General features: G+C 36.7%; 1 protein-coding gene across 2 annotated transcripts in view; it reads right to left on the bottom strand.

Moving 5' to 3' along the window:
- Window positions 1-3,746: 3,746 nt before the first annotated feature.
- LOC120854866 (sodium channel protein type 2 subunit alpha) overlaps window positions 3,747-11,508 on the bottom strand; it is a 149,304-nt gene continuing 141,542 nt past the window's right edge. Inside the window, exons 26-27 of one of the 2 annotated variants that reach the window (XM_040229254.1) lie at window positions 8,984-9,254; window positions 3,747-7,412 (exon numbers count right to left, since the gene is read on the bottom strand). In XM_040229254.1, the coding sequence (XP_040085188.1) occupies window positions 6,217-7,412; window positions 8,984-9,254 (1,467 nt within the window). In that variant the 3' untranslated portion in view covers window positions 3,747-6,216. The remainder of the gene's footprint in view (window positions 7,413-8,983; window positions 9,255-11,508) is intronic. The other variant, XM_040229255.1, reaches the window with a different exon arrangement.

Here is an 11,508-nt window from a genome sequence, read left to right as displayed (position 1 = left end):
CTGCTCCAAGGGCTCCTCCTGACCCAGGGATGGAGCCCAGGTCTCTTGCAAGCAGTTTCTTTACCGTCTGAGTCACTAGGGAAGCCCCATATGGAATGGAGAAATAATTCCACTCTTACAGAAATTCTTTCAGAAATGAACACTTTCTAATTTGTTCTATGAAGACAGCATTATCCTGATACTAAAACCCGACAAGTTATCCAGAAAGAGCACTAAAAATGAGAGACCCTGTGAAACATGAAAGAAAGATTTAGAAATTTCCACACATAACTCTCAAAAGTTCCAGATGGAGAGAACAAAAAATATGAAATGAGACTATATCTCTAATGCTAAAAGAGTGTTTTTGAAATTTTCTTAATTAAAGATACTGATAAATATCTTCAAATTATATTAGCATAAATTCTGTCAGATTAACAAAAGTAATTTTATAATGACACAAAAAATCTAAAATAATTAAAAAATAACTATAAGCTGATCTATTAAAAATGTGGCTGACAAGACATTTTCAGAAAAAGAAAAACTAAGTCAGCTTGCTGTCCACAAATGTCACTAACAGAATTCCTCATGTATTTCCAGAAGGAAACAGAGCTCAAAGTGAAGTTCAGTTCAGTTCAGTCGCTCAGTCGTGTCCGACTCTTTGCAACCCCATGAATCGCAGCACGCCAGGCCTCCCTGTCCATCACCAACTCCCGGAGTTCACTCAGGCTCACGCCCATCGAGTCAGTGATGCCATCCAGCCATCTCATCCTCTGTCGTCCCCTTCTCCTCCTGCCCCCAATCCCTCCCAGCATCAGAGTCTTTTCCAATGAGTCAACTCTTTGCATGAGGTGGCCAAAGGACTGGAGTTTCAGCTTTAGCATCATTCCCTCCAAAGAAATCCCACGGCTGATCTCCTTCAGAATGGACTGGTTGGATCTCCTTGCAGTCCAAGCAGAAGCAAATTTAAAGAAATTATTATAATTAACATCTAAATAAGTCTAAATAAGCACTGCCTAAATAAATCCACAATAATAATACTGTTTAATTCGTTGGGTGTCAGACAAGGTAGTAGTATTAAAATAGTAGACAATAAAAACACAAGAAGTAAGCAAAGATATGAAATCAGCTAGGAACTTCATTGTTCCAGATAAGGGTTCAACTATTGATTGTATTTCACTGTTTAAGCATGCACATTAAAATTTTAAAGTAATCACATAAAAAGGAGCAAAGGAGAAGGAGGAAGGAAGGAAGGATGTATCTTCACAACAGTAGAGCTGGAGGGGAAATGATGATAAAATTAATGCAAAAGAGGACAATTGAAAAGAAAAGGAAAAAAAGCTTAAAAAATCAAAAGTACAAAATAAGGTGATAAAAATAAAATCAAATACATCTGTACATAAATTAAATGTAAGATTTTAGAGTTTACACTTGTATTAATATAGGCTATTAATAGAAAATGTCAGGTTGGCTTTTTAATCAAATATATGTTCTTTTAAAAAGATATGCTAAGAAGTAAAAATACAGATACCTTTAAATAAAAGAGATGGGAAAATGAAATCTCTGTTAAACATTAGCAAAAAACAGTCAATGTACCCTTATTACTATCATCTTAAATAGGTACAGATATATCTGATTTTACTGATTATTATATTGCTTCAGTGCAATTAATCACATCCTGATGCCAACAGAATAAATTTCAGACTCTAGCATAACTTTCAAAGTTCTTCAGCTTTAGCTACAAAGTTCCTTTGGACAGTGAAGTTCATCTTTGATCTCTCAGCTCCTATCATAAAGCTAATATGAAGTAGAACTCAAATATTTGTTTAGTTCAGATGAAAGAAAAAATCATGGTTCATGCAATCATTGTGACATTTACTTGCATAATGTCCTTTCTAGCTTTTTTTTAGATATATTTTTCTCTGAGAAAAAACAGAGAGGAGAAGCACATTTATACTGTGGATCTAATGTATTGACAACTAAGCAAACTTTCTTTCCCACGTGGCTCTTCTTTTCCTGTTTCCCTCTATTGCTGTGCGTGGCAACAACAAAAGACTTTATTTTTTCAGAGGATAATTTATGAAGAATTCCCTTCTGTTTCGTATACTCCCTTCCTTTCCTCAATTTTCCCATTTTTTTCTTCCTTCTTCTTCCTTTTCCTCTCCCTGTACATCCTCTCCCTGCTTTTCTTCACTCCTCCCTTCTCTTTGTAAGTTGATCTATATTATTCAGAGCTTAGGAAAACGAGTGATGGTAAGAGGTGCCCAACACAAAAATAGAAAGTCTTTTCTGTTTAGATTTGTGAACTGACAATGACAAATTAAATGAATGTTTTATATAAGATGCCTCTCATTGGTCCAGACCTAATGGTTCTTACCCAACAGGGCATCTGGACAGCTATTCTATGAGTCCACACTCTTTCCTTAATCATCCTTCTATGCACTAGGGATGGTTGGGGTACAGTTTTGCATGTGTGAGTGTGTATGTACAATCTGAAGAAGCTCTCTAAACTATTCTGATAGAAAATCCTTTCCACCAACTATAGTCCTAGAAGAGAATCCCTGATATAAATGGGACAGTGTCACACCTGAAGATAAATACCTCTCTCTTGTAAAGCACAGCAAATGATATTCAGTATTTGGTGATAAACCATAATGAAAAAAATACTGAAAAGAATACATATGTATGTGTAACCGAGTCACTTTGCTATACAGCAGAAATTAAACACAACATTGTAAATCAACTCCACTTCAGTAAAATTTAAAAAACAATAAACACCTCTCTCACTACAAGATAAGCACCTCCAATGTCATCATATTGGGAACTTGTATCTGATGATTTATACAGTGAAGCCCTGAAGGGGACAGGGACATTTTCTATAGGACACTTTTTTCATTTTGAGCAAGGATACGCTAACTCCTTGGCCCTCAACCTAAGTATGAATCAGCATCAGTGGGGAGGCTTAAAAAATTAGATGCTTAAGTTTCATCCTGGAGAAGGCAATGGCACCCCACTCCACTACTCTTGCCTGGAAAATCCCATGGATGGAGGAGTCTGGTGGGCTGCAGTCCATGGGGTTGCTAAGAGTAGGACACGACTGAGCAACTTCACTTTCACTTTTCACTTTCATGTGTTGGAGAAAGAAATGGCAACCCACTCCAGTGTTCTTGCCTGGAGAATCCCAGGGACGGGGGAGCCTGGTGGGCTGCCGTCTATGGGGTTGCACAGAGTTGGACACGACTGAAGCAACTTAGCAGCAGCAGCAACAAGTTTCATCCTCAGAGATATGAATTCAGTTGGTCTGACTTTGGTCCAAAAGGCTTTTTTTTTTTATTTTAAGCTTCTCAGGTATTTCTAATAGGTAATCAGAACTGAGAAATCTTTCCCAAATTTATCATAATTAAATTGGTGTCATTTGGGGAATGTTTATATATTATGAAGAGTGAGATCCAGGCTCACTTAGAACTTTTGCCCCCAAAATTATAGATATGAAGATATATGAACTTTTTGTGGTGCAGCAGATTATTAGAAGTCTAAGTATATAGATTCTGTTGTCTATAGACGGTAATAAACAAAAGCTTTGGCAAGCAGAAAAGAAACAAAGAGAATACCCTTAATGAAAAATACTGAGAGCCTAAGGAAGTGATGAAAAGTATATAGAAAAGTAGATCAAGGATACATAGGGAAGGAACCAAAATGGGAAAAGAGAATAACAAGACAAAAACAGAGCAGCAGGTAGACAGGCAGGAGAAAGGATGCACAAGCTAAAATGTTAGTCAATTTTTTATTAATTTTTGTAATTTTCCACTACTCTATCCAATACCATATCTAGGTTTTTGGCCAATATTAAAACTAGATATCCAGTACACTCTTCTTAATTACTTTCCATTCCATGAAAAATTTAAAGGTGAATTATTATATTTAATGTGTATTTTTTACATTTTTTTCTGATAGATCATTTTACATGATAGAAATGTACCTTTAAATGGCATTTCCAAGATAGAAACAAAGACAGAACAATTAAATACAAAAACAAAAGCAAAACCTTTATTCTTTGCCTTGATTGTAATGTGGTTTACCGTTCTTTATGGTAATAGCATTTTCCTGCATGCATTTCACCAACACACTACAAGTCAATAGCTTTAGTATAAAGAATCTACATTTAATGTCGCTTGTGAAAGAAACACAAAATGTTTTGCTGTGACTGTAATATAATTTCATTTATATGATTTTTGTGGAATAAAGCTTGGATCTCATATCATATCTGATAAAGTTCTAATGTCATATGGGTTGGTAAGAATACGATCTATCTGTGTAAACAAACACTGGAAAAGACTGATGATTTATTGAATAAAAAGACTAGGTGGAAACATCTGATTCAAGCAATGCCAAGAATATCAACTCATCGTTCCTTAAGCCTCTTTCGATGATAAGGCATCACTATGAAAGCAAATAAATGCTGGACTCAGTCTGAGATTCGTTTCACATTGAAATGTGTGCAAAGTTTACAGTACTAATAAAAAGCAGGAATCTACACTGCATTTTACTCTTTGTTTCTTATTTCGTGAAGTGCTTTAATTTAAAAGTGCTAGGAACAGAAACTAACAATAGTGACTGTGACATCAACCTGAAGATACTTTTAATTTCTCATTTATGTACAAAAAGGCTGAAAAAGAAAATAAAATGAACTTTGTACAATATTTATATTTTCTTAGAAAACTCTAACCATATATTTTCAACAGAATTAAGCAGCTTGCAACCTGTTTGTACATTGGGCTTTTTACCATAGAGTATTCAATTAAGATTGGAAGGATAAAATGCAAGAAGCTCTTCATTGTTTGCTGCAACCTATTGCTTAATGACATGAAGAATGAGGTCTTGGTAGAACAATTTGCTTCACTTTACCACTGACATATGGCTTCCCATATTAGACTTCTGAACAGTGGAAGGAATAAGATGCACAGCAGAGGCAAGATAAACATGCAGCAGTGACAGCGTCAAACTATAACGGAACCAATTACATCATATTACCTGTTGAAAGCTTGCAAACTCTACTTCTGTGGTACATATTTGATGCAATAAATACTGTGCTTAAGTCATCATTTTTGTTTGCTCAAACATGCACCACTGGGTAAAATTACTATTTACAAAGCAGACTTTTTTATTTTTTAAATTGACATATTCTATGTCAACCTTACCAAGAGCAGAAGATGGCTAAACAATACTGTAGGAAAAAGCAGAATCAACTTCATAAAGTGGTGGTGGGGGATGCTTTTTGGTCAATTCAGGTTTTTAGAAAGGACTGATAGGATATTTTTATTTTACGCCAAAGGACACTTATCAAAAATGTTATAGTCATGCTGCCAGGACTCAGAATGACTATGTAATGGTGTGTGTATATGTGTGTGTGTGTCTCTGTGTGTATACATATATATGTATATACATGCACATATACATATATACATGTACATGTAATGAATTATGTAAAAATAAAACAACTTTTTAATGCTTGTGGATTCTATGGAACATTTACAGGCACAGTAAAATTTTTCTGGATGAAACATCTTAAAAATATGAACAGCTATTTAAGCACCTCAAAAATCTGAAAAGATCCTGACACAAGAAGTAAACTCTTCCCTTTTGTGACATGATTTTTTTTTTTTTTACGTGAGAATGAGAAGTGCAGCATGCTTTCATTTAAAATATATCCAGTTATACAATAGAGAAACATAGAATTTCTTACCTTTACTCCCTCTCCCTAAACGTAAACCCATTTACAAAAATAGTCACATATAATAGTAAACAACCTGTGATTTTAAAAAAAAAAAGTGACCAATTCACAGCATACATTTTGTAAAAATATGGCAGGTGTGGCAGTTAGAACATAAACAGCGGTGACAATTACTGTTATCCAGTGTCGCGTGTTGAATTCACATAAAAATTTAACTTCCCTCCCCCCTTTAAATTGGTTCCTAGAGTCTGAGTAGCCATTACTCTCTGCTCTTCAGCAGTGTCAGCTGGTTGTGGACACAGAAACCTCCCGTCGATGCTGTTTCTCTGGTTGGTTGAGTCCCAGTTTGCTGACCAGAGGCCCCTGTCTTGTTATAGGCACTGACCTTAAGTATACATTTGTAAAAACAGTCAGTTTGGCATAGACCTCCTGTCGGAGTCCTGTTCACACCAACACATCACCATCACAGGCTGTAAACAATTGATCACAAAATGCAATATTGTTTCCTTTTACTTTTTACTTTCCCTGATATCTTTCCCTTTGTCTTCCTTTTCTGATTTGTCTTTTTCAAATTTTTCTTTCTCGGGTTTGGTCACACTGTCATAGGAAGGTGGAGACGTGGTGGAAGGGGTCATGTCGGTTTTCTCTGGAGTTGAATTCTCATTTAGTTTGTCAATGAGGATATCTTCTTTGATGGGTGTTCCCTCACCTTCTTTGCCTTTGTCTTTCTTATATATACATGAAACTTTTTTAACTTTTTGCTTCAAGAGGTAGCGTCTATAAGCCCTCTGGATAACAATAGCAGACACCTCCTCTTGTTTGCGTTTCAGAGTGGTTGTAATGGGCTCATAGGAGACTTTGGAGGGGTTCGATGCCATGAATCTTTCTTCCATCTGGATTCGAAGGGCATCCATCTCTCCACTCTCGCCCAAAACACGCTTTGTAAAGGCAAATAAGATGTCAAGGCAGTGGATCCTGTCCCCACTGACCATGGGCAGGTCCATGGCAATGAGCTGGACTTTGTTCGGTTTTGCTATGAGAAGAGGAGGATCCAGGGCAGCTGCAAAATCAGAGAGCTTGGAGAACTCTATGAACTGGGTGGCGTCGGGATCAAACTTCTCCCAAACCTCGTAGAACATCTCAAAGTCGTCCTCACTCAGGGGCTCTGCGCTTTCTTCAGTCGCAACACTGAAGTTCTCCAGGATGACAGCAATGTACATGTTCACCACGACCAGAAATGATATGATGATGTAGCTGACAAAGAAGAAAATCCCAACAGATGGGTTTCCACAGTCTCCCTTAACTGAGCTGCCAGGGTGATCTTTTTCAGGGTCACAGTCTGGAGGTCCACTATTGAGGATAGGTGCTAGCAATCCATCCCAGCCAGCAGAGGTGGTAATCTGGAACAGGCAGATCATGCTGTTGCCGAAGGTCTCAAAGTTGAACATGTCGTCAATTCCAACCTCCCTCTTAACATAGGCGAAGTTGGACATTCCGAAGATGGCATAGATGAACATGACCAGGAAGAGCAGGAGGCCGATGTTAAACAGCGCAGGGAGGGACATCATCAAAGCAAAGAGCAGCGTGCGGATCCCCTTGGCCCCTTTGATCAGACGCAGGATTCGGCCAATCCTGGCAAGACGAATCACTCGGAACAAGGTAGGGGACACAAAATATTTCTCTATCAGCTCAGCCAGAAACATACCTATGGAAAGCCAAGATACAACAAAAATAATGTTATATGTAATGGCAGCAAATGAAAATGTACATTTCTAAGATAAGCACTAACTATTTTTACAAAATGTGGACATGAGAGTTAGGTACACACATACACACAAGCACATACTAGTTTATAAAATGTAGACATGAGAATTTGGTACACACATACACACACATATTTACATATACATAATCTGTAATATTCATTTAGCAAAATGAAACTGGTATGTTTAGTGCTATAACGTTAACAGTTTTATACTAATTGAAGGTATTAATGGTCATTTTTCCTGGTTCAAGTAAAGCATATACTAAAAGACACAATGTATATAGTAGTCAAGTACAGAAATGGATTTATGTTTCTGAAATACTAGTTTTATACTAGTATTTGCATAAGGACTAATGGATAAAGCATGTGATTTTAGATTAGGAATATGAGACTTATTCTCAGATGGTTTGATCAATTTTATTTGGGAGGTGGCAGAAGACACAACCCAGGCTTTCCAGACAGAACATACTTGGGACTGAATCCTGGCAATGATTTTATGCATTGCCAAATGGTGATAATAGCTATTAAATAGTTTTGTTGTTGGTGGTTAAGCTTAACATTTACTAAGTCTTTTCTTTGTGCTATACATAAGTGCTAAGTGCATTTACTTTCATAATCTCATTTAATCCTCACAACACCACTTTACAAAAATATTTCTTGGGAAACCAGGGATCGGAGAGGTGAGATCCCTCTTGTCATAGGTCACAGAACTGGTAAAGAGTGAAAACATGGATGCACCAGGTCGAGTCTGTATAACCCAGGAGTCTCCTCCCTTAATCACTACATTACTTCCCTATAGCACCATCATTGGGATCAAATGGAATGACACCTTATTTCAAAGTTCTATTTAACCAGCAAAAGTATATAAACAGTGGAATACTACTATTCTATGTGTATGTTCTCTTTCCTCAAACAGGCAGAACTTTACTTCTAGCACTTGATTTAACATCTTACACACAAGCAATATGTATTGATGAAATGAATCTGCTTTGATTTTTTTAACAAAATGTCTACTTTTGAAAAAGAATATTACACACTGTAGAACATTATCTGAACCCAAAGATGATATGAGGCTCGTTTGAGTGCAAATGTATATAAGCACACAACGTGCTATTCCAATTATCAAGGACAATTATTTGACTACTTCTACTGATTAATATGTGTACATGTGTGTGAATTGTTTATTCAAAGCAATACTTGTCTATACCACAGGAGTATGACTGTTTATTATGCCAAAATGGCAGTTATTTTCTGGCACGGGACAAGATGATACATAAAAGCTGCATGTATAATATAAATATAAATAATATAAATTCTCTCTCTTTTTTTTACATATAGTTTCATGCACAGCACACAGTTAGATAAATGACAAGCTGAGAATGGGCTCTTCATTAGACTTTATTTGAAATTTTGGGATGAATGAGAAAGTATTAGTGAAAAATACTTTAAAGATTTAAAACACAAATTTTTACTCCTAAAAATTTCACTTGAGTGAAAGCACCTCTTCTTACCTACAATGGAGAGAATAACCACCACAAAATCAAAAATATTCCATCCGATGGTGAAATAGTAATAACGAAGAGAGATCAGTTTCAGCACACATTCTCCAGTGAAGAGAACGATAAACACCAGATTAATCCAGTACAGAATGTTGGTCATTTCTTGACTCTGGTCGTCAGTCTCCACCATCATGGTGACCATGTTGAGGCAGATAAGGATCATGATGCTGATATCGAAGACTTGTTTGGTTACGAAATCAAAGACCATCCCTTGGAATTTGTTCTGCAAAAAAAAAAGAGTATGTGAAATTCCCTTAGAGACTGAGAAACAAATCAAGTCCAAGTTATCTGATTTTAACATAGCAATATGAAAATATAGCTTTTATTATAAAACGTTCCATGTTTGTTTTACACTTGGAAGAAAATTTTGTATACTGGAATATCCAGCTTTTTCCAAATGTATTTGTTCTATTTATACTGTTTATGATAGAAGATTTTGTAAACTAATTTTATGTTAAGAACCACCTTTTAGTTTCTCAGTGCCTCAAACATAACCATGTGTACAGTAGACAGTAACTCTTGATCACTATAATCAATCTTTGTTCGGAGAAGGCGATGGCACCCCACTCCAGTACTCTTCCCTGGAAAATCCCCGTGGATGGAGGAGCCTGGTAGGCTGCAGTACATGGGTCTCGAAGAGTCTGACACTGAGCGACTTCACTTTCACTTTCTTGCATTGGAGAAGGAAATGGCAACCCACTCCAGTGATCTTGCCTGGAGAATCCCAGGGACGGGGGAGCCTGGTGGGCTGCCGTCTACGGGGTCGCACAGAGTCGGACACGACTGAAGCGACTTAGCAGCAGCAGCAGCATAATGAATCTTTGTTATCTTCTATGTTTGGGGTGAGCATCAAAATTAACTTTGAAGAACTAATGAATGAATACTTTTCTAGCTTTTTTGGGTCATTTCCCCCGTAGTTTCTTCCTTTATATTCCCTACCCACTATGTGCAGCAAAGCCACAGCATCTTAAATTCTACCTTAAGGTTCAGCTGAGAAGATGCTTTTAAAATTATAGTTCGAGTAAAAGGACATTGGTGTCCAGTTGGCAAAATCCACTTACATTCTATATTTTATTTAATAGTATCATACCAGGGTAAATTTCTTAGTTTTGCTGACTTATCTATGGTTATGTAAGATGTTAAGACAAAGGAAAGCAGAGTGAAGTTTATATGAGGTAACTGCTACAAGAATAAAATCATTTTTTATATAATTATAGCTTAAAGTTTAGATGTTCAAACTTTGCCCTATTCAATCTGGACTTAATTTCCAAGCACTAACTAGCCTTATGAAGTTAAGTCCTCATCTTGTAAAGTAATTATGTTCACTGCCCCCTGTTTTTTTTTTTTTTTCTTCTTTTCACCTCTGTGTGCTCAATATTCATCATCCTAGAGCTTGGAACTTGGCTCACCTCTGCTAGGTCATCCTCTACCTTCTCAACTAGAACTCCAGAACTTCTGCTATATCTATGCTCACAGTCTGCATTCCAGATGGATGCCTTTATTGGTCTGGATTCTCTAGTGTTCTGCCCCTGCCCGACTAGTAGAGGCATCCCTTAATTCTGGGATATCAAATACTACTGGTTTGTTATATTTTGCAAAAACAACATTTTATTTTTGCATAAATAAACACACGAATAAAATATGTATTTTCTCTGAATACATATTTAGCCTGATGGACTGGACTTACATTGTTTCAGCTGGATCTGTTCTTCGAGGGCTTCCTTCAACTTAAATGCATCTGATTCCAGTTCTAAGCCCCTTGTTCTTAGCTCTTGTGTACTGAAGTCTACCTTTCCAAGTCTGGTTATGTTTCCCTTATTTCTACCCTTCTGATACTTCCTACCACTCTTGTACCATACTGTTTTATCTTGTTTATCCCTCTCTGTCATAATGCTTCTGTCAAGGGGCATTATTAGACTCCCCTTCTCAGTCTGGTGCATCCTAACTCAGTTTTAAGTTTGAAGCACTCTGTGAACTCAGACAGTTTTGTGTTTACATTTTTCATAAAATTTATGACATTTTATTGCAAATGGTTTGCTTTTATTTAATTAAAAAATCAATTTTCTTCCACAGATACAGCACCTAGAGTGAAGCAGATTCAAAATGGCTGAAAAGCAGCAACTTGCTATTTATGTTCATATCAGCATTTTCAGTAAAAATCTCTTTAGATTCTTTGCCCATTTAGTTTTCCAGTGGGTTAGATCAACATACAACTCCACTGCGCAGTCACTGTCTCATATTTAAATTTCAGAATATGCTGGAGGAAGCCATGTTCCCTAGAGGCTTATGTTCTCTCACTTTGTCTGGGCTCTTCCTAATGATTAGCAATCCTTTGTCTCTCTCTCACTTGCTCCTAGGATAATTTCAGACTTCTCAGAAATTTCCTATTCTCTTGTCCTCTATTCTTCTTTTTTGAGAACACCAAAGTCAATTGTTATAAAGAAACTCTTCTACCATTTTGTCATTTTATATTATAT

The sequence above is a fragment of the Oryx dammah genome, unplaced genomic scaffold (assembly GCF_014754425.2).
Source record: "Oryx dammah isolate SB20612 unplaced genomic scaffold, SCBI_Odam_1.1 HiC_scaffold_27, whole genome shotgun sequence".
NCBI lineage: Eukaryota > Metazoa > Chordata > Mammalia > Artiodactyla > Bovidae > Oryx > Oryx dammah.
The sequence above is the reverse complement of the archived record's forward strand: the minus strand, read 5'-3'. Positions and strand labels throughout refer to the sequence as shown.